The sequence below is a fragment of the Trichosurus vulpecula genome, chromosome 3, assembly GCF_011100635.1.
Source record: "Trichosurus vulpecula isolate mTriVul1 chromosome 3, mTriVul1.pri, whole genome shotgun sequence".
NCBI classification, from domain to species: Eukaryota; Metazoa; Chordata; class Mammalia; order Diprotodontia; family Phalangeridae; genus Trichosurus; species Trichosurus vulpecula.
Window position 1 is genome coordinate 270,112,993 of NC_050575.1, and position 24,783 is coordinate 270,137,775.

The 24,783-nt window shown below is 37.8% G+C and overlaps 1 protein-coding gene across 2 annotated transcripts in view; it reads left to right on the forward strand.

Annotated features, from left to right (window-relative positions):
- Positions 1-24,783, forward strand: part of SPTLC3 (serine palmitoyltransferase long chain base subunit 3) — a 217,900-nt gene that overhangs the window by 166,623 nt on the left and 26,494 nt on the right. For both annotated transcript variants that reach the window (XM_036749299.1, XM_036749300.1), the window contains exon 10: positions 20,722-20,857. In XM_036749299.1, coding sequence (XP_036605194.1) covers positions 20,722-20,857 — 136 coding nt within the window. The remainder of the gene's footprint in view (positions 1-20,721; positions 20,858-24,783) is intronic.

Sequence of the window (24,783 nt, forward strand, 5' to 3'; positions counted from 1 at the left end):
ATTTGGTGACACTTTGCATATATGGTCCTCAATCAAGAAACTCCACATGTACTCTAGACATTACTTAGCAACAAGCAATGTCAATCAGTCAATAAGCATTTATTAAGGGCCTACTAAAGTGCTGGGGGTACAAAGAATGGCAAAAGATAGTCCTTTCCCCTTGAGAAACTCACATCTAAAATGATGTTTATTTCCTTATATATTGAAACCTTAGAAAGAGGGGATTTCCTTCATACCACACAATGAATGAAAAGTAGAAGTAAATTAAAATTCAATATCCTTGACTCTTTGCTTTCACTACCTTTCCGTATGGTACCAAATCTCTGTCAAAGATGCAGACTTCCTGTGGGAAACAAGCAACAAACACCAGCAAGCAAAAATAGTCTGTTTGGGCCAGAACTCAGGCAGCCTTGTTTTCAACTGTTCCCTATTAACTTGGTAAATACTTAACCTGGAAGAGGATAAAAGAGAAGATAAGAATATAAGAAGATACATTCATTCTGGCTTAAGGCAGATTTGCTGCTTCTGGTTCTAATATCTCTTAGGGGCTGACACTCCTGCTCTTAATAGTAGCCACCAGTTGCCTTATGGCCTCCCACCTTCACGTTACAAAAAGAAGATGCTTAAGTCTAAATATAATTCTAGAAGAAACAGAAGGAAGATGTCTTTGGAGTAAAAAGATTATTTTATTTCACCAACCATTAGTAGGACATGTACTTTGAACTGCTTTCTCAGTAGTAGGGAGTTCACAGGTTTACGTTATGCACCATCCGATGCATGTGGAGTTTCTTGATTAATGTCATCCATACTCTTTTACTCATTTGCGCGCATTTACCCAGTAGTTAGTTAGGATTGAGTGCAATTCCCAGCCAAGGAGTTAAATAGGCCCACAAAGAACACAAAAAAATTTGCTTTCAGCTCCGTGCTCTGAGGCTAATCAGTCACAAATGAACACTTGGGATTTAATTCTGAGCCCAGGATCCCAGAATACAGAAGTAAAATTAGAAACTATATTTCTAGGGCACTACATAAGATATGTTTCTGACTTAATATTACTTCAACTAGCTAATCTAATTTTTAATTCTCTAAGTTGTTTGCTGAAGACACATTTTTGGTTATCAAAATACAGTGTCCCAAAGCCTTAATGGAATTTTACACTTTAGACTTACCTGTGGGTTTTAAATTAATTTAATTCTGTATTGAACTGCCAGCATGGTGTAATGGTTAAAGAGCTATCAAACACTCTGGATTCAAACCTTTCTCTAACACTAGCTGAATCATCAAGGCAAGTCATATAACCTTCCATTGCCCCAGGCAACTCTCTCAAATTAAAAATTACCAAGGGTTTCTGATTTACTTCTACACTGGCAGCAGTGTAGTTTCCATACCAGAAATTCAATGATGAAGACACAGGTCCAGATACTCTCCCCTTCAAAGTAAAAATCATTTGTTACAAGAAGTTTGGAACACTCTGAAGGGTCTTCACTAAATTTGTAGACTAATTTATGACCTAGTATCTTTTCTTTCTTTATCAGCTGTCAAAATGGCTTAAGATAAAGAAAACTATAAAAGTTAAATTATGTTAGGATTGAATATTTTGCTGATTTTTAAATCAGTTATACCCATTCATACTGATTATCTTGTTCATATTTATTCAATTCCACTTTAATTAGTTATTTATATGTGTTTGAGGGCATTTGTATATAGGAACAAAAATAGAGACTGAATCAGTAATTTCAGTGGTATAGGAACTCTTCAGGGAAAGGAATATTGGTAGTCTTCTTAGCTCTGACCACAGGGCCTAATGCAGAGTAGGTATTCAATAAATATTTACTGGATGAATGAGTTTATGCAATTTTCTCCAGAAATTAGCAGGTGAGATATTGAAATGGCTTCTGGTCCAAGACTGAGTTGAAGAAAAGTGGCACTAGCACTTTCCAGGTGTGACCTTGAACCTCTTCTCTATTAGTTAGAATAGGGCAAACATATTTTTATGCTTGGGTTTGACAGGTTTAAAAACCGGAGCAACTAAGTAAGGAGATTTGGGTCTCTGAAAAACAGTATTCTGGGTGACAGCAATTAACTCTCAAAGCAGAATTCTTTTTCGCTCTTCTTTATATGGAATAAAAATCACAAATTTCTCAAATGAAATATTGCTTTCCTCTGATGCAGCATTAATTTTGGATTCCAGCTTTTGGAAAACATCTCTGTTCATGTTAATGATAAATATAATTTTTAAATTATTCCATTTAATCTCTTTAAGAGTTATAATCTACCTGGGAACTTTTATCCCTACTCATAGAAAGAAAAAGTGAAAACCAAAGACAAAAGAAGGTTAGACTCTAACTATACATTATATGACTACTTCATTGCTTTAAAGAAGATCACCATGTATGTTCACAGAAATTCATGCTTGAAAAATGTATGTCCATTTTCAGTTGGTGCACATATCCATAATCTTAGATTTAGAGCTGGCAGGGACCTGAGAAGTCACTGAATTCAACCTTCTTACGGTGCTGACAAAGAAACTAAAGCAGAAACACACTAAGTGATTTGTTCCAGGTAGGAAGGAACAGCATCTGAAACTCCACTGCAGTAAGGATACAACCACAAACTTTGCTGACTACATTTTCCTGCACACAGATTGGCAGTGGCACCCCAGGAGAGGCCGGAATTCCACAGAGAGACCCTAGGCCCAGAGTGGTGGGCTCCTACCTGCCTCTGCCACTTCATTCCAGAACATCATACAGACCTTTGGCTTCTCTGACCTTCAGTTTCCTTGTCTGTAAAACAAGAGTATCTGCCTTGCCATAGTAAGTCTCAAATGAGACATTTTCTAAGATGCAGGTCTGAAAGAACCAGAAATCTCATTTAGCAGCTTTAAAAGGAAATGTGCTATTGATACACACTGGCCACATGTCCCTGGATGGGGCATCTAACCTTCACTGAAGGTCTGTGAACTTTTTAAACAAAATATTTAAATAGCTATATTTCAAGACAACTGGTTTCCTCTGTAACTTTATATATTTTTATTTTATTCATTTTAAACCAGTATTCTAAGGAGAGGTCCACAGGCTCCAACAGACTGTGCAAGGGGTTCATGACCAAAAAGAAAAAAAAAGTTAAAAACCTCTGCTCTAAGACTATACAAATTGTGCCATGGGTGCTGATCTGCATTGGTAAAGGGAGTTTTCACACCAGAATTTCTTTCCCAATGAAACTGCAGGTCTGCTACAACTTTTTAAAAATATTAAAGTATCCTGTAAATTATAAAGTGCTATATAACCAAGAGTTTTAGTTTTTAGGTTCATTACTTTGAAACCCTTTAGTGAATGGGTCCATTAGCCCATAAAGTATATTATCATATTCTTCATGCACTGTCTGCATATCTCAACATGTATTCTAACCCTCTAGCAAAAAAGGGAAGAACCTGCCTAATATTTCATAAATCCGGCTGGCAATCAGTCACCAACTACAAAAAGAGACAGACAACTAAGCAAAGGAAAAAGAAGGAGGGGAGGGAAGAAGGAGGGAAAGATAGGAAAGGAGGGCATGCATTGCCCTTTCGTAAATGGTTTCAGATCATTGGCATTTCAGGAATACCTAATACATAACAGATGGAGTGAGATATGCACTGCTGGCTTTCAGCTGAGAGACTGACACGTCCTGTGATTAATAACCTGTTGTGTGTAGTAAATATGTTCTCCACAGTACTGTGTTTTGATTGGGGGGCCAGCAGTGGCAGCATGGCCTCTCTACCTTATGCCCATTTCCATGCAGCACTGATTCAGATTACTTGGCAAACACACAGTTAGCTAATGAGCTAAACTGTAGTGACAAGGGCATAGATATCTGGCTTTACATGACACTCGTAAAATGACAGCAACCACTTCTACCTTCCCCCTTCTGCCCCTCTACTTAAAATCACTATTTGCCTCACACCAACTCAGGATATAGTTTTACAACAGTTCAATAAAAACTGCACTTAATTTTGCCTTGAAGGGCTCAAATAACTGGAGTATTAGCACACCAATGGATTTCTATATGGCTTTATGGAGTAAAAAGAGCTTTTGCTGTCTCCTTCCACTCTTCCTAAAGATAATATGCCATTTTGCAACATGAATAATACAGAATTTTTTTTCTTTTTCAAGCTTATTTCCTCTAGGCATATAGGTTACAAAGTGGAATAATTCACAGGATCATATCTAGAACGAGAAAGGATCATCTAGTCTCCTCACTTTATAGATCGTGAAACTGAGGCCCAGAAAGGTTAAGTTACTTTGCCCAAAATTATAGTTAGTAAGTGGCATGGGACTTTGGTCCCACAACTACAAATTCAGCTCTTCAAGTAAAGCATTCTTTCTCCCATATCATGAGTTGGAATACAACACATGTGGAATTATACATTAGTTACGTTCAGAGAATAGATGAAAATTATTCCATCCATAACTTCCTAGAGATTGAAGGGGGAGTCACTGTTCCACAGTGTTTTTGTAGAAAATAAGAGTATTTTCCCCATCGTTAGCTCCTTTTCGGCTAAACAGTAAAGGACAAAAGTGCAGTGGTGCTCCACACCCTGGCACCACAGAGCAAAAATAAAATCTGGGCCTGGTTTGGAGAAGTCTGGTTGGATGACTTGCTATCTCAGCAGGCCCTTAGAAGACACAGCTGGTGAATATTAAGGCAGGTGGATTTGTGTATTAAAGAATTCAACATGTGCTCTGAATTCAATGGAGCCTAGCTCTAGTGTGTAAATACATCTGAGTGGTGTAGCCATCAAAGACTAAAATATCATTGGTCCCCTGGTTTCAGCTTTCTGGACAGCACTAGGGAAAAATGTGAAGTATTATCAACAATTCCCTAAAATTTCAGGAACAAGATAGTTTACAGCTAATGCTACTGGCTAACTTTCTGGGATCCTACATCATTTGCAAAGTAAAACAGTTAATGGTATAGACAGATTTCTAGACACCAGGTATATTTTGATCAAGTTAGTGTGTGTCTACCTTACAATTTTAATGAGATCTGTCCCTATCCACAAAACTCAAATTCTACCCCTTTCCTGAATGTGAAAACTGAACACAGAGACTAATCCATTGCCAAAATAGGACTGATAGGTGGTAAAATCAGGATGTAGCCCTTCCATTTCTCTTCCCTCTACTTAATCTACTGGGCCTTCAAAATACGTATAGAAGAAAATAGAGCGGAAAGCTCCACTGGAAAACATCATGCATCAAATACTGAGCTAAAAGGAACATTAGCAGTTGTATAAGAAAACTGAAACTCAAAGAGGTATATTTATTCCTTCTACATTGTGGGGTATTGCATCCCTGCAAGTTGGAAAATCTACATAAAATTTTTGGCCCTCCATACCAGAGAAGAAGTCCAACTCTTTTCTTTTTCTTTTATGGGGTGCTTACAGCACCTTATTGTAAAATTTGGGTTAAGTATTTGGTCATAGGCTCTGTATCATCTGCTGGCCTTCACATGTCATCTGTGGCTTCCACAAAACTCCCCCAAAATTCCTATTTAATTTCTTGTGCCGACCCTTGATATTTTGAAACCATGATGGGGAAAGCTGATGTAGAAGGAATAACTGTAACTTGCCCAAGGTCATGCAAGTGGTCAAAGGGTACAGCTGGAATTCAAACTAGAATCCAAGTCTTGTGCCCTTGCCTTTATACCACAGCTATTCTCTTTCACCAAAAACAACACATTGATTATCTGATGCTAGCTCTGTATGAAATTGTAACTTTGTCTTCACCAACTCCCTCTCCTCTCTATGCACTATTACAACAGAGCTCCTAGCTGTTCTCCCTGCTTCAAGTCTCTCCCCACTACAACCCATCCTCCAAAGAGTTGTGAATTCATCTTCCTAAAATATAGATCTGACCTTATCACTTCCCTATTCAATAAATTCCAGGGGCTCCCTAAACCCTTCATAGTCTAGTCCCTTCCTACCTTTCCAATCTTCCTATACCTTACTTACTCTCCTCCACATGGTCACTGATCCAGTGACCTGGGCCTCCTTGCTGTTCCTTGCACACACCACTCTATCTCCTGAGTCTGACTTACAGTCCTACATACTCAAATTCTCCCCCTCCTTGTCTACACCTCATAGCTTCCCTGGCTTCCTTCAAGAGTTAGCTAAAGTCCCATCTTCTGTAAGAAGAATCCTTTCTTAGTTCTCTTTAATCTTGGTGCCTTCCCTCTGAGACTGCCTCCAATTTATCCTGTAAAGATCTTCTTGATCCATAGGTGTTTGCATGTTATCGCCCCCATTAAATTATAAGCTCCTTGAGAGCAAGAACTCAATTTTGCCTTTCTTTGTATGCCAGTACTTAGCAAAATGCCTGACACAGCAAACACTTAAGAAATACTACTCAATTAACTCTCTGGACCTCCAACCTGTCACAGGCACATATCCCCATATCCCATGCCCACAAAATCTTACTCCTAGCTGACACTTAGATTTGGAAAGAGAACTGATAAACTGCTCCCCTCCTTTGAGGATTCAACTGATGACAAATTAAGGTTTAAACCTTCCATCAATATTTTAGGAACAGACATAGCAACCAAAATGGAATTGCTCTCTAATAACAGAATTTCAGGGACCTCAAGATATTTTTTGGTTTTGGTTTTTGTTGGTATTTGGTTTTTGGTTCAAACCTATAATTTCATGGGTTCACGGAACTTCCCATAAAGAAACTCCCTCTACCAACTCCATTCAACAACTGTTCTGCAATTTATAATATTAAAGAAACTTGGGACACTAAGAGGTTATGTGATTTATCAGTTACCCAGCCAGCGTGTGTCAGAGGCAGCACTTCAGCATAGTCTTCTTGTCTCTCTCTAACCACTACACCATGCTACCTTCTGTCCCTGGTGGATTTGGGAATAGATAATTTAAAAGCAAAGGAAGGTTAGGGAGTAGATATTTAAGGGCATTCCTCAATACCTAAAGGTATGCTGAAGGAAAAACAGGAGGTAGCTCGTGGCAGGCAAGCCGAACCACCAGTACCACTTCAACCATTATTTCTCCTGAGATCTGGATGGACAAAACCCAAGATCCTGAACCCAAGGCCTTGGGATAAGCACTGTTCCTTCACTAGTTCTGCTTTCAATGCCTCCTTAGAATATGAGCTAAAGAGCAAGAACCATCTCTGCTTTTCTATTTACACTCCTAGTGCTGAGCATAGTTCTTTGCATACAGTAAGTGCTTAATAAATGCTTTTTTATTCATTCAATGAGGCAGCCATCTACTGGCAATGTGAGCCCTATTCTTGCACAATAATGGAGCACATATCCAATACGGTTCTGACTAGGGTCTATGAAAATATGTTTGACCATAAAATATCTCTTAACCCTGGGGATTTAACATCAAAAATGAACTGATAAAGCTCTAAATCTCTCCAAGAAAATCACTATTTGAAGTGTTTTGGGGATTTCTTGGTTTTTTTTTTGCTGTTGTTGTTTCTTTTCCCAGCCTGCTAAGTGAATTTGTCACCTCTTAAGTAATCCTTATTATTCTGGCAGATCAGCAGACTCTATCTTTTAGAGGATTCCTTTGCCACTGAAAGTGTTAGAAAACAAAGTGTTCTGTCTGATGTCTGTTTAAAATAACACACATCAAGTTTCTGTCTCCATGTTCCAACTCTTCTTCACAATCCTCTTCCCTTCTCCTGCCTTAGAGCTTTGTCATGATCTAGGGAAGAATCTTTTTCTAAGGAATCCCCATGGAAATAGGGGATAGGCAGAAAAAGGGGAAGAAAGATTACATGGTATTTCACAGCCAGATATTTTGGCCAACTATTTGATTTTTATTCAAATGTTTACTTTTTTAGAGTAATGGACTTTTTAAATTGTAAGATATAATTTGTGGAAATATCCTTCTAGCATCAGGGAAAGAACTCTTATTTTCTAAGCAATACTGTCTCACCACGTGTTTTAAACAGCCAAATCTGTATTCAGTACTATGCTAAATAATTTAAGGAAAGAGTAGACAATGTGGTACAATTCTGTATATATTTTAAGAAAACAAATAATAAAATAAGTCAACTCAAGGCATCTGGGTATATCCATGTTTCCTCTAATAGACAACCATTTTTTGACAGCTACAGAAAAATGATGCGGCACAGGAATTGGCCTACATGATCACCAAAGCCTTCCTTATCATTTAATTTTTACTAAAATGCCTTTCATTATCATTGAATGCTGGATTGAGAGGAAATGTTCTTTAACTTTTGACAGATCTGGGAGCTTCCACTGCTCGTATTTCCTCCCAGACCTTCAGAGATTGACTTGTACCAAACATTTTTGGAAATACCACAAACCATTGTTTTTATTAGCAACCAAAAAGCTTTGTAGTAAGACGCTTTGTGTTTTGTTTTCCTTCTCCTAGCCCAGCTGGTTTTATTTTAATAGTACTGGAGAGATGGTTAAAGTGTTTGTGGCCTTTTTTCTAACCCAGGAGATTTCTTTAGAAGGAAAAGTTTGGAAACTGAACTGATACAATAGCAATATACAGGCTGTCTTCACAGATTGGTTAGCAAAGGATGTTTCCTGCCTTCTATAACAGGGTAAAGGTAGAGAGTGAGGTTTATCCAAATAAGTGATCCCTTTGGAAAAGGCAGATCACAAGATATTTAATCTCAGGCTACAGTGTCTACCAGAGTACAAGCCACAATTTAGCCCTTAAGATCATAGGATTTCAAGCTAAAAGGGATCTTAGAGATCATCACAAACAAAGCCCTTGCTTTACAGATAAGGAAACTAAGGCTCCTCCCTCTCAGTTGCTCAGTGAATTGATCTGCTTAAGTACTACTTAACTGAGTTGGGATTAAAAATGGTAATTATATGCTTATATGGTGGTGATGGTGGTGGCAGTGAGTATGATGATAATAAGTTTCTGAAAACCTATGGTAGAAATGTACTCCACAGATGCCTTTTTTATCCCCAACTGCTCCCTAACCTAAACCACCACCTAAATCTTGCTTAAGCCAGAAACACTTAGCCCTCCTCTAAGAATCTAGCCCTGAGGCCAAATACACACTTGCCTTCCTTTGCCTATAGTTTATTTAACCATGGAACCGCATCTCCTATGTAATGTGGTCTTAATGGTGATACCATGAAAAAAGGGAACAGGATCTACTAAAATGGAAGTTCTCAGAAGTGGTGGGAAGTGGAGCATGGCAACATCAAGTAGCCCTCATGCCACTAAAATGGGATCTGAGTGCCTTCTTTATCTGAAATGCTATGGATTGCCTACCAAGCCTCAAGAATGATCAGTGCTAATGATACACTATTTAATCATGGACCTCATAATGATAGTACCATTTAATCATGGACCTCTGAGCACTATATAAGATGAGGAAATTTTAATAGGAATAGATGACTCCCCTGGCCCTCTAAGTTTCGAAATATGTTTTCAATTTTAAAGAGTGAGTAATATAGTGATTGAAAAGAACTGTAACTTATCCAACTTCCTGAAAAATCTTTCATAGGAGTCATTCATAGTAACCTACATAAGAAAACATTATAACCACAATGTATTATAAAACCCTGTCTGCTGTACTAGGCTGACTGGTTCAAGAATATGAAACAAAGGATAGTAATAAAACACAGAGTTCTTAAAAGAAAAATATGCTAGGGATTGGTATTATGAATGGGCAGTTATTGAATGATAGGAAGTAAAAGGGTGGAATTACCTGGTGACAAAGGTATATTTAGTTTAACTAAGAATGGAAGGCAGGGCAGCTAGGTGGCACAGTGAGTAGAGCACTGGCCCTAGAGTCAGGAGGACCTGAGTTCAAATCTGATCTCAGACACTTGACACACTTACTAGCTGTGTGACCTTGGGCAAGTCACTTAACCCCAATTACCCTGCCTTCTCTAAAAAAAGAATTAAAAAAAAAGAAAAAGGTAAACAGGAAAGGAAAATAAACAAAAAAAAGAATGGAAGGGACAGAAGGATACAGTTAAGTAGCAGGGCAACACCATGAAAGATGAGTCATCATGGACAAGTGCAAAAATTATAATACTAAGAAAAGCAATTTAGATCATTCGTAGGACTTTGAACCTATGAATTCACTGTAGCCTTTCAGGGGAAACACTGAGAAATCATTAGGAACAGCTTGATGAAATCATCTGCTCATTCTGCAGGGGTAATCAACAAAAAGCATAAATAGTGAAGGCAACTAATCATATGGCAAACATTTCAATGTTAATATTGTAAATATCTTGGTGCATTAGTTTCAATTACTATATTCAAAATACTTCTGTTCTCACAGTTCTTCATTCAATCTTTGTCCTTTTTATTGTCTACTGTCTTCTTACTTCTTTAGTCCCTCCTTATCCCTCATCATCCTATATATGTATAGAACATTTATCATAAAATCTTTTACTAAAAAGCAGAAAGAGACAGTATTGCCACTTTTGGTGTTCCTTTTTTTGAAATGTGTTACCCTTCATACCATGTGTGAATTTCTAGGGTCACAACATGTTGCAAATGAGTTCTTTTCCAAGAACCACTGAGGCTACATCCACGTAACAAAATCCATCCAGATGTTTCTGCAGCTCTCCATATTCTTTACTACTGTCCACCCTGCACATCTGGATTGTTTTTTCATTTGCCCAAGTCTTTTTATTCCCATGGGGAATTGAGAGAGGGTAGAAAAAAGAAATGTATATTTTAAGAAGTCCTACAACTGAATCAATCTCTTTGCTTCAAAGGAAAGTCTTGCCTGGTGGGCCAAAATTAAGTCCAATGACAAATACAAATTGGTTTCTACAATGACCTAAACTTTCTTTTTTTCTTGTCTAAATGCAAGTCCCCTGAAAAAGGAAAATACTGTGAATGTAGGAGTGTGCCATTAAAGATGGCTCTGGATCAAAACACTTTTACTCTCTGGGTCAAAGTAGATAAATTCCATATTTTACACTTCAGAAACCACTCAAATCATGTTCTCCTCGATAGGAGAGAGATACTGAAGAAATAAGTGTATTGATTACCAGAACAGCCATTCCTGGAAAAATATTTTTTTCCTATTTCCTTGGCCAATGCCAATTTCCTTCACTTTATCTTTGAATGATATATCCATCTCACTCTGTAACTAAAGCTATATGTAGGTGTGCGAATTTTTAAGATTCCAGAACAAATCATTTCTAGTTATCTGGATAGCATAATGCTGGTAGTTCAAACTCCTGACCATAAATTTTTCATTCCTTCAAAAATAACAAGACAGTAATTACCTACTATTTGCAAAACACTATGCTCAATGAATCAGGAGACAATATGGTAGTGTCCCAGCAGAGCATAGTGTTCACAGCAAGGGAAGTAGCCTCACTGTATTATGCATGGTTTATATTCTATGTATAACATTGTTCTAAACTCTCAGCATCTCATTCTGTAAGAGATACCACTCAACTTTAGCATGCCCAGAGAAGCATGAAAAGGATGGTAATGGGATTTTTTTAATCATGTCACATGAGAAATAGATGAAGAAAACTGGGATGTTTAACATCAAGAAGAGAAGACTTAGAAGGACCATGATAGCCGTCTTTAAATACTTAAAGGGTACTCAAATGGAAAAGATACTAAGTTTATTTTTGTACAGTTCTAGAGGATAATAAGTGGCATTGATATAGCACTTCAAAATTTTCAAAGAAATACATATGCTTGAGCCACACAATAATCCTATGATGAAGGTCCTACAGGACTCAATATTGCCCATTTTATCAACCAACACTATGGTTTAGAGAGGCTAAGTGATATATCACAGGTAGGATTTAGGATTTAAACTCAGGTCTTCCTGACTCTTAACTGCAGCACTCTTATCTAGTATGCCATAGAATCTCAGAATTAGAAGGCTAAATTGTACTCATACAGAAATATTATCCACTTAGTCAACAAATGGGTCATCTAATCTTTACCTGAAGACTTTCACTGAAGAGGAACTCTATCTCCAGTGGAAAAGAAATTTTTCATTACTTAAAGCCTGTCTCGTCCAACTTCTCAATATACCTTGTTCTGTCTAGTGAAATTAAACAACACAAGTTAATCCCCCTTCCACTTAAAATCCTTTAAAATACTTTGAAGATAGCTACAAGCCTTATCCTCTCTAACTTAAATATATCTAGTTCTTTCAACTAATATTCCACTGACAGTGGTCCTGAAGCCCATCATCCTAGTCCCTCTTCTCTGAATATTCTCCAGCTTGACAGTATTCTGCCTTCACTACCTAGTCCTAACCTATCTTCTGAACATTATTAAACAATACTCCTTTCCAGCACTCTCAGATCAACTAAACTAGTCTTCTCTCTGTTGCTCACACATGGCACTCCAGCTTCTATCTCCATATCTTTGCAATGGTTTCCAATGCATAAAATTCATCCTCTTCACCTCTCCCTCACTGAACAAATCTCTCCCTTCAATATACTGCTCAAGTGCCATCTTTTACACAAAGCTTTTCCTGCCCTCCTGCCCTACCACATATTTTACTGCCTTGTAATTATTTTGTATTTATTCTGCATGTACTTATATACATAGAGGTTGTCTCCCCAATAGAAAAAGTTTCTCAAGAATAAAGATTACTTCATTCTTTGCATTTATATTTCTGGTGTACTGGCACTTAGCAGGTGGTTAATAAATGCATATTGATTAACTGCTATGTAGAAACCAGAATTAGACACAAAACTCCAAATGCTGTCTGACCAGAGCAGGTACAATAGAACTATTACCTTCTTCAGTACGTTATGTTTCTCTTAATGCAAGCTAAGATCACATCAGATTTTGTGACTTTGATTCATATTGAATTTTCACTCCATTATTCAAACTTTTTCAAATAAACTGTTATCTAGCCACACCTTTCCACATTGTACTTATAAAGGTGACTTCTAAAGCCAAAGGTACGGTGAACTATAGATCCACTTAACTGTTTCATCTATGAAACAGAGCCCTGGCTTTAAAAGAAATCACAGGGACCTTGATGAGAATCAGACAAGGTTAAATGATTTGGTATTTGTGTAGACATGATTCTTGTGGTTACCTGAGTGCGTTGGGAATCAAGGTGAGCTCTTAGCACTTATTCAACCAAGTGCCCTTGAAGAGTTTGGCCTGTTTGCTTGATTAAATTAGGAGTCTTTGATGACCTCCTTGCCTCAAAGGAAAGCCTAGTTTACACGGGTTTGAGAGACATGTTTGTGACATCAGAGGTTTTTAGACCACATGGGTTTAAGTGGCATTTTTTTGATGATTTTAGGTCACATGGGTAAGTCACATGTGTGACTCACCTTTGACCCTGAACAAGATATATAAAACCAGAGATTGGCTTTCTTTTTTCGGAGCTCTGAGCCACAGCAGGAGTGGCGCATGCCTCTGAGCCAGGTTTGTCGAGCTCCCAGCTGAACGCAGATGTTGATGGTTCCTTGGCAAATATAAATTGCATTTGGTCTGTTCATAAATGTATGTTTGTAATTTGTTTGTATTTGCTCTGAAGTTCAGGGTGCTGGCTTTTTCCCCTGAACTAAGTGAATGATATTTGTATGCTGGATTAAAGTAATATTGTTAACTCCTTAACGTTGCTTTCCTTAGTAAAGCAGATCAAAAGAACCTGGGCCTGCAGCATTCTTGTTGTTGGGCTCGCGTTGGTTTTTCACCTCCAAAGCAGCTGCTAGCCTAATTGTTGAAACAGTGAGCTAACAAGGAGATGCTAAGAAAATGCATTTTGGACTTGTATTGTGGGAAAAAGAAGAAAGCAAGGGGGAGTAATGGGGTAGGCATTAGCACGGGCAAATGTGTATTTTATCAGTAGTGCATATTAGACGAAGGGCAAATAGAATCTTTATGGGACTAAGATTTTGAAAGTCAGTTTGAAATACTTCATTGCAAATTCTCAGTGCTACATACAATCAAGACAAGGGCCCATTTGAATATTTAACTCTGAATTAAATTTATTCTTCTGTTTGGCCTGGTTGAAGGGGCAAATTCACTCATTTTAGCTGGGTGAAGATCTAGTTGTCCCAAATGCTTAAAACTACATTGCATCAATGCTAAGAATTTGTTTACTTCCTTTTTTATTTTTTTATTCCATACTTTATTATTTAATATATTTTTTAGTTTTCAGCATTGATTTCCACAAGATTTTGAGTTACAAAATTTCTCCCTGTTTCTACCCTCCCCTCCACTCCAAGATGACATATATTCTGATTGCTCTGTTCCCCAGTCATCCCTCCCTTCTGTCATCCCACTCTCCCTACCCCGCTCATCCCTTTTCCCCTTACTTTCTTGTAGGGGAAGATAGATTTCTATGCCCCATTGCCTGTATATCTTATTTCCCAGTTGCATGCAAAAACAACTATTTGTGAGCATCTTTTAAAACTTTGAATTCAAAATTCTCTCCCCTTTCCCTCCCTACTCATTCTCCCTAAGAAGGCAAGCAATTCAACATAGATCACACATGTATCATTACGCAAAACACTCCCATAAATAGTCACGTTGTGAAAGACTATGTTTCCCTCCATCCTATCCTGCCCCTGCTTTATTCAGTTTTCTCCCTTGACCCTGTCCCTTTTCAAAAGTGTTTGCTTTTGATTACTTCTTCCCCCTATCTGCCCTCCCTTCCATCATCCTCCCTTTCTTATCCCCTTCCCCCTACTTTCATTTGGGGGAAGATACTCAATTGAGTGCATATGTTATTCCCTCCTCAAGTTAGATCCAATGAGAGTAAAATTCACTCGTTCCCCCTCAGCTGCTCCCTCTTCCCTTCCTACAGAACTGCTTTCTCTTGCCACTTTTATGCAAGGTAATTTACCCCATTCTATCTCTCCCTTTCTCCCTCTCTCAATATAGGCCTTTCTTATCCCTTAATTTGATTTTTTTTTAGCTATCATCCCTTCATATTGAACACACCCTGTGCCCTCTGTCTATATATATATGTGTGTGTGTGTTTGTGTGTGTGTGTGTGTGTGTGTGTGTGTATTCCCTTCAACTACCCTAAATAACAAGAGAGGTCTCACCAATTACACATCATCTTTCCATGTAGGAATGTAAACAAAACAGTTCACTTTAGTAGGCCCCTTATGATTTCTCTTTCTTGTTTACCTTTTCATGCTTCTCTTGATTCTTGTGTTTGAAAGTCAGATTTTCTATTCAGCTCTGGTCTTTTCACTGAGAAAGCTTGAAAGTCTTCTATTTTATTGAAAATCCATGTTTTGCCTTGAAGCATGATACTCAGTTTTGCTGGGCAGGTGATTCTTGGTTTTAATCCTAGCTCCATTGACCTCTGGAATATCATATTCCAAGCCCTTTGATCCATTAATGGGGAATCTGCTAGATCTTGTATTATCCTGATTGTGTTTCCACAACAATCAAATTGTTTCTTTCTGGCTGCTTGCAATATTTTCTCCTTGACCTGGGAACTCTGGAATTTGTGACAATATTCCTAGGAGTATTCTTTTTGGGATGTTTTTCACGAGGCAACCTGTGGATTCTTTCAAATTCTATTTTACCCTCTGGTTCTAGAATATCAGGGCAATTTTCCTTGATAATTTCTTGAAAGATGATGTCTAGGCTCTTTTTGTGATCATGGCTTTCATGTAGTCCAATAATTTTTAAATTATCTCTCCTGGATCTATTTTCCAGGTCAGTGGTTTTTCCAATGAGATATTTCACATTATTTTCCATTTTGTCATTCCTTTGGTTCTATTTTATAATATCTTGATTTCTTATAAAGTCACTAGCTTCCACTTGCTCCAATCTAATTTTTAAGGTAGTATTTTCTTCAGTGGTCTTTTAGACCTCCTTTTCCATTTGGCTAATTCTGCCTTTCAAGGTATTCTTCTCCTCATTGGCTTTTTGGATCTCTTTTTCCATTTGTATTAGTCCATTTTTTAAGGTGTTATTTTCTTCAGTATTTTTTGGGTCTCCTTTAGCAAGTTATTGACTTGTTTTTTGTGATTTTCTTGCATCACTCTCATTTCTCTTCCCTATTTTTCCTCTACTTCTCTAACTTGCTTTTCCAAATCCTTTTTGAGCTCTTCCATGGCCTGAGACCAATTCATATTTTTCTTGGAGGCTTTTGATGCAGGCTCTTTGACTTTGTTGATGTCTTCTGGCTATATGTTTTGATCTTCTTTGTTGCCAAAGAAAGATTCTAATGTCTGAGTCTGAATCTGAGTCTGTTTTCACTGGCTGGCCATGTTCCCAGTCAACTACTTGACCCTTGAGCTTTTTGTCAGCATATGACTGCTTGTAGAGTAGAGAGTACTCTGTCCCAAGCTTAAGGGGCTGTGCTGCTGTTTTCAGAGCTACTTCTACACAGCAAACTCTGCCATACCAGTGCTCCTCCTCCCCCAAAAACTGCCAACCCAGACCGCGACCCAGATCTAAGCAGGCTGTATACTCCTGCCCCGATCTATTGCTTAATTTCTCCCACACGGTGGACCTTGGGCCAGAAGCAACCACAGCTGGAGCTCCAAAAGCAGCCCTAGACCTGCACCACTTCCATGCCCCTGGGGCTAGGGCCAACTGCAAACTCCTTTCACTCTGTCCCAGCAGCTTTTCCCACTAACCTTGTATGTTGTCTTTGGTGTTTGTGGGTTGAGAAGTCTCATAACTGCCACAGCTCAATGATTCAATGCCCTACAGTCTGTTCTGCCTGGCTCCCAGTCTGGTTGGTCCTGGCATGGTCCACGCTGGGCTGGGCTCTACTCCACTCCCAGGTCCGTGTAATAGACCCTTCCCAGTGACGATCTAGGTTTTCCTGGGCTGGAGCCCTGCTTCCCTCTGCTATTTTGTGGGTTCTGGAGTTCTAGAATTTGTTCAGAGCCATTTTTACAGGTGCTTGGAGAGACCTGGGGGAGAGCTTAAGCAAGTCCCTGCTTTCCAGCTGCCATCTTGGCTCCACCCCACTTGTTTACTTCTTACACATTCCAGTTCCTGCAACATAAATACAAGAAGGAATATGAACACACATTACCAACAAAATGTTACATAGACAATAAGTATTGACTTTTATAACTGTCAATTTCTGTGTCTAAATGATATTAGACTGTCATATTTTTTCAGACTCATATCTACTTAAAGACAGATTCAGGGCCCTCTCTCCAGAAAATTGGTGTAGCCATCAATCCACTTGAAGACAAAACAGAGGCCTGAAATCTCTATTCAAACCCCTCTACAGATCAATCAGTACTGACTAAGCCTCCTTTAGTATGTGGTCAGATGGTCACCTAGCATTTATTAAGTGCCTACTATTTGCCAGGTGTAGTGCTAAGTACTGGGTATGCAAGGAAAGACAAACAACAACCCCTCCTCTCAAGGAGCATATAGTCTCATGGAAGAGACAACATGAAAACAACTATGCACAAACTAGTTATTTCCATGTTGTTTCTCTCATTAAACTATAAGCTCCTTAAGAGCAGAGTCTGTCTTCAAACTAGATACATACAAGATAAATTGGAGAGAAACATATAGGCATTAAGAGGGATCTGGAAAGGCTCTTTGCAAAAAGTGAGATTTTAGCTGTGGCCTGAAAGAAGACAGGAAGTAGAGAGAAAGTTTCAGACATGGGGAGGGGGGGGCAATCTATTTGGTAGGATAAGGGGAAAATGGACTTGAGAAGAAGAGAGTGCAGAGCTAAACTGATTCACTAAAGGGTAAAGATGAAGAAGAGAGGAAAGCAAGAACAAGTTTTGAGAATGCAAGGCAAAGGTGAAGGCAGAATGTCAACCAAAATGTGATCAGATAAAGGAAAATTAGACATAGAAGTGAAGCATTTGGGAGTGATAGTAAGATCAAGAGTATGATCATCTCTGTGTGGATCTGAGATAGGGTGGGTTTGGGAAATGAGAAAAATAAGAAACTTAAGGTTTTTGGTTAGGGTTTTTGAGGGAGTAAAGTCCCCCAGGATAAGGAAAATGTTATCCAAAAGCTAGAGAGCTAAGAGCAGGGAGGGAATTCCAGGTGTGAGCAGGTTGTGGAGTTTAGATATCCAGAAAGTGGGCCTGCAGTGTGATTCAATGGCATCTTTGGGAGGCAACTCATTTGATCCATTTAATCACCTGAGCTGTGACCACTCCACATTCACCAGTACCTTAAGAACAGCCAAATAAAAGAAAAGACATTATTAAGAGTAGGAAACAGAGGGTTAACATAACGTTCAGGACCAGAAGAAAGAAAGAGAAAGGAATTAAACAAGCATTTATAAAGAGCCCATTTGCCAGGCCTTGTGCTAAGCCCTTAACAAATATTAGTGCATTTGATCCTCATAACCACCTTTCACTTAAGGAAAGTGAAAAAGAGAGAAGTTAAGTGATTTACCCAGGGACACACAGCTAGTGAGGCCATATTTGAATTCAGGTCTTCCTAACTCCAGTCCCAGCATTCTTTGCCCTATATCACCTAGCTGCCTCTAGGTTAAAGCATTAGATAGTATCTAATATAGACAAATACTCACAAGTGTAAGAGTGGGAAGGGGAAAAAAAAGAACCACTATCACCAGCATAAATTCCTATCCATCTTCCTGAGGATTGTATCTATAACCAGCTTCTCTCAGAATTAGCATTTAGTTAGGCACATGTCAACTATGTGATTCTATTCCCAAGGGTTCTGTTTACATTCCCCTACTCTGGTGGAAATATTCAAGGCCATAGTTAAGTTCCCCCTTTTATTTAAAAAAATTATTTATATCTCTTATTTCTATACTACCTAGAGTTCTTTCCTTCCTCCCACCTAGAGAGCCATCCTTTATTTAAAAATAATCCTGATATTTCTTCAAAAAAGAAAGTAGGAGAAAATCCAGCAAAAAAAAATTGCCGTACACTGAAAAATACCTGGCAATATATACCTATAGACTTTCCCAGACTTATAAAAGGTTAGGGTTTAAAAGGAAAAAGATGCCTTCTCTCCTTTGGTATCAAACTTATTCTTTACAATTTTGTAACATTTATTTTCAATTTTTTGGTAGTTCTTTTTCTGTCCATTTAAACTGTTATAGTCAGTTGTGTTTTCCTCACTCTTCTTACTTTACTGTGTATCAGTGTAGTCCTATGTTTCTCTTTATTCATCATGTGTATCATTTGTTACAACACTGTAACATTCCATTACATTCTGGTACAACAATTTATTTAGCCATTTCTCAACTGATAGATAGCTACTTTGTTTCCAATTCTTTACTACCAAAAAGAATGCTGCTATCAATAGTTTAGTGTATATGGAACCTTTCTTATTGTCAGTGCCCTCTTTGGAGTATATACCTAGCAGTAGAGTATCTGGATAGAAGGGTATGTATATCTTAGCCACTTATTTAATTCCAAATACCTTTCCAGAATGGTTGTATTAATGCACAGCTCCACCAACAATACACTAATGTGACTGTGAGCTCCCCCTTTATACATCTGCCTAATTACTGAAATTATGATTCATCCCAGCCAAAGAGCCAAATAAATTATTTTGTTTTCCCTGATCCATCAGGCCCAAATAAGTCCAAACTCCCAATAATCCAGATCACGTTCGTGATTTATGAGAAGTTTATAGAAGTGAAATTTAATTCAAAAGTACTTTTATTAAACATTTTCTTGGAGTAACCTTACCATGAGGCAAAGAGAAGGAAGTGGTATTATCATTTGCCTTCACCAACTACAGACACAGAAGCTCAGGGAATTCTGAAGGGTGCTGTGTTTGTGCTGCTGAATTTAATAATTTAGTATTTCACAAAGTTAATTTCATAATTAAGATAATAACACTATCATAAGACACTCAAAGAAGATACCAAATTTCCATTTCTTAGCTGATATGCTTTAAAAATAACATAGATTAAGACCTGCCTTTGGGCTTTATTCCTTTCTGGGCCTCATCTGTGAAATAAGACCAGATAAGCTCTAAAATACCTTCCAGCTCCTAAAAGTCTAGAGTTCACCTACTGAAAGGCAAGATCCTGACTAGGCAGATGACTTACAACTTTCTTTGATTTCCAATGTCTACTCCCATGTGTAATCAATGGAGATATCACTGGTGAATATTCTCAGAATAAGGAATAGCTTAATGCCTTGGAACACCAAAAAAAAAAAAAAAGCCCTTACCAAGGCACAATTGCTTACTTCATACTTTAAACTCTGATATCACCCTTCTGACTAACAAAAACCAGCATTCCCCTTCAGATCACCCACAAATCTCAACATGATCCAACTGTCTTCCATTCATATACTACCTTTTAAGTATTAGTGAATGAGGCAATTCTCGTGGGTCCTGATTAAAATCAAAAACAGAGGTGAAAAAGAATTCATCAAGAGATGTTTCATACATAAGCCCCAGCCCCACTGAAAAGCAATTCTCTTGCTACTGTCTCACAGCCTAATGAACTGTACACAACATATCTAAAGCATCACACTCCCTTCTTTTGCTCTAGCACCTCCTATACCTGCTGAGGGGGACAGGCATCTGTTCCCTACTGCATCTTCACCTCGCTGAAACAGAAGCAGTCCCTGTAGTAGCAAATATGCTTCTATTCCAAGAGTACCACCATGATAGGATGGGAGCCAAAGTGGCCACAAGTTTGCTCTACACCTCGAGTTTTACTGTCTTGAATTCTGCCTAGCCCCTAACAATGAGCCCACATAAACACCTGGTATGTTCTAGACTGATGTGACTTTTGCTTCCTTTTCCTGACAACAAACCGTATCATGTTAATCCAATGAATTAATTTCATGCCCATCTCTTTCCAGGAATGCAGAGAGTCCGGCAACTTGCACAAAACACAAGATACTTCAGAAGCAGATTGAATGAAATGGGTTTCATCATTTATGGCAATCAAGACTCACCTGTTGTTCCTCTACTCCTTTGCTTACCAAGTAAAGTAGCGTAAGTATTTAAGTATCTTTCAAAGTAACATGTAAATGCAGAGATACTGTAAAATAATTCTAAGCCTCTGACTCCATATTATTCAGTGTAGGACTATATGCTTCAAATGAAATAACATAAATTCATAAGTTACTTTATGTAAAAATTTCCAAGAGGCAATCATTATTTCCTGATTATCTGTTCAATAGCAGTTATTTCAAAAGCAAAAGAAGCACTATATTGGAGGATGATGCCCAAAATTCTAATATCCAACTATTTACAACTTAACAACCTATGTAACCTTGAGTGAGTCATTTTAAGACATCCATATATTAAGAAGGTATTCTTGTGAACTATTCTATGGGGCAAAGTAGATAAGCATGATTAAGAGTATTAAGGTGAAAATCTACAGACAGAAGGAGAAGCAATACTATCATGGAAGTTTACTATAGACCACCTAGAAAAAAAGAAGAAAAAGGAGAGAAGTTCAGGAAATCAATCACAAGCCTGGCACAAAGGCCTGTTCTAAAGAGTTTTTAGAATGGCTTTTTAAAGTTTTTTTTTTCCTTTACAATGTTTTTGTCTGTAAATATTATCCTTCTGACACTGCACACTTCATCCTATATCAGTTCTTATAGGTCTTCCCAGTTTCCTCTAAAACTGTCCATGTCATAATTTATTATGGCACAATAATATTCCATTACATTAATATACTCTAATTTGCTTAGCCATTACCAGAGAAGTGGTACCCCCCTTTAAGGTTGAGTGTTTGACTACTACAAAAAGATTTACTATATAAATATTTTCATAGATATGGGTCCTCTTCCTCTTCTCTAGTGATCTTTGGGTTAAAAGTCATAGTTTAGTGACTTTTTCAGTATGGTTGTGAATTGCTCTGCAGAATGGCTCAACCAATTCAGTGCTCCACCAATAGCATAATAGAGTATCTATTTTCCCAAAATTTATCAATTTCCACTTGTCATCTTTGCCAACCTGATGACTATGAGGTGGGAGTTTAAAACTGCTTTAATTTTCATCTCTGTAATTGTGAGTGATTTGAACTATTTTTTAATATGATTCTTGATAGCTTGGATTTCTTTCTTTGAAACTGCCTGTTAATATCATTTAATCATTTATCTATTTAGGAAATGATCTGATTCTCATAAATTTTCAACAGTTCTTTTTTTACACATTTTGGATATATTTAGATTTTTATGAAAAAAAAATTCCCACTTTCCTGTTTTCTTTTAATTTTAACTGCACTGGTTTTGTTTATACAAAAGCTTTTTTAAAATTTCTATGTAATCAAAATTGTCTATTTTATTTCTCTCCCCCTCTCCATAGATCAGAAAGATACTATCTTTTTTCTCATCCAATTTACTTTGTGATATCACTCTTTATATCTACATCATGTATCAATTTGAAGCTCATTTTATGGTTTGAGATTTTATGTTCTGTATATGGTATATGATTTGAGACTGTTTAAGCCTAATTTCTGACAGACTTTTCTCAGAAATTTTCATCAAATAGTAAGTTCTTACCTTAGTAATGGTGTTGTTTTTTTATGTACCAAACACTACTATGCTGTGTTCGTTTGCTTCTGTATGTTGTTGTATTAGCAAGGCAATAATCACAATATAGACGATAATTATCAATATGCCTATGTAGTTGTGTATCGCAAAATATAAGACTCTCCATATAGAAGGTAGAAATAAACCATTTATTCAGATACCAGAGAACCAGGTCCCAAAACCAGTAAGTCCAACCCATTCAAGCAGCAAACAAATTCCAGAACCAGTAATAACAGCAAAGAATCTAAAACATGGCATCACAGCAGGGAGCCAAGACATACCATAACCTTCCTGCCCCCTGCTGGGGCCTTGCCATCAACAATCATTCACAGCACAGCTAGGACACATCTGCTCTCTCCCCCAGTTCTAACCACTCTCTGAGCATTTGCTGTGGCACACTTTTCTTTTCCTCTCAGCAAGCTCCACCTACAACATGTAACTTAGGCTTCCTGTGACATAAGCGGGTCACATGGGCCTATTAATGGGTGGGAAAGATCTTCAAATTTAAATTATCATTACAGTAACCTAAATTGTTCTACAGATCATCCCTCTCTCAAATATAACCAATTAGTTTTGATGAGTACTACTTTGTAATATAGTTTAAGATCCGGTACTACTTCATTCTCTTTTTTTTTTTTGTTTCTCTTGAGATTGTTGACCTTTGGTTGCTCTAGGTGATTTTGTTATTTTTTTTCTAGCTTTATAAAATAATCTTTAGTATTGTTTGATTACCATGGTACTGATATCATAATTCATATAGTACTTTCATTTTTATTATACTGGCATTGCTACTCATAAGCAATTAATATTTCTTAAATCATTTGGGTTTAAATTTCTGTAAAAGGTCTTTAATATTTGTTTTCATATAGCTCCCAGATGTGTCTTGGTAGATAGATTTGAAAATATTGTATTCATTCTCTAATTAGTTTTGAATGACAATGATATTTAGAGGAGAAAAGGCAGAAAATAAAAGTTAATATGAGACTGAAACACAAGGCAAGTAGAAATATGAGGCAATTTTGCCCACCCTTGATTTCACATCATTAGGCCAAGATGAATTACAGCTATATTACTAAAAGAACTGTTAGATGAGACTGTTGAGTCATTGTCAATTAGATTTTTAAGATCTTGGAGAACAGGAGAAATTGGATTGAAGAAAGGAAGATGTTATTCAAATACTTTTTAAAAAGGGAAAATAATAGAATGTGCAAGGCTATATGCCAAGGAGTTTGATTTCACTTCATGCTAAAATTATAGAATGTGTTATTAAAAGGATGGTTAGTGAATATTTTTAAAAGTTTTAAAAGGACAGAGCCAAGATGATGGAGTAGAGCATTCCATGTGAACTCCCCCAACATTTACCTCCAAACAACTTTAAAATAACGCATCAGACTCCCGCTGCTAAGATCCCACAGATTGAGGAAGAAACCCTCTGAAGCCCTCTGAAATTTCCCACCAAAAAACTAGAAAACTACTACTAGAAAACTACCTCAGAATTAGTCAAGGAGCATGGAAGCAGCTTACCAGCCCAGTAGAAAAGGTCCGTCTGACTGGGGTGGGAGGCAAACAAGGTCCCCAAGATCAGCAATAGCCAGACTCACAGTAGAGGGCCTGCAGCAAGGCTTCCAAGCTGGGGGGAAACCCACCAGCAAGCCCCACCCTCCCGCAAACCAGGAGCTCCCTACCCAAGTGAACAGTCTGTGTGGCGCAGGAAGGCCCCACCCAGCAACACGCCCATCACAAACTACCAGCAAGGACTTGACCCCACTTGACTCCCCCTGGGGCTGACCAATAGTGCCCCTTGGCCAGACCAGCAGCTGAATCCCACACCCGTGGGAAGCCCCATCACCAAATACAAGTCAAAATGGAAGCCTACCCTCCATAGAAAGCAAGAAGCTAAGGCCAGAAGCCCAGTTAAAGTCAGCAGTGAGGTCCAGAGCCCCAGCACAAAAACTTGGGGACGGCACAGGACCAGAGCCCAACTCTCACATAAAAACATCAAGTTACCAAAAAAGGCAAGAAAAAAATGAGCAAAAAAACAAACAAAAAGGCTTCACTATAGAAAGTTACTATGGTGATAGGCGGTATCAAGGTATAAACGTAAAAGAAGATAATAATGTCAAAATGGCAACATGCAAATCCTCAAAGAAAAATGTAATTTGGTCTCAGGCCCAAAAAGAAATTCTGGAAGAGGTGAAAAAGGATTTTAAAAAGAAAATTAAAGAAGTATAAGAAAAATTCAGGAAAGAAATGAGAACAATGCAATAGAATCATAAAAAAAAGTAAAAAGCAGAGGAAAAGATAACAAAAATTCAGCAAGGAAAATAGCTCCCTAAAAAATGGAATTAGCCAAATGCAAAAGGAATTACAAAAGCT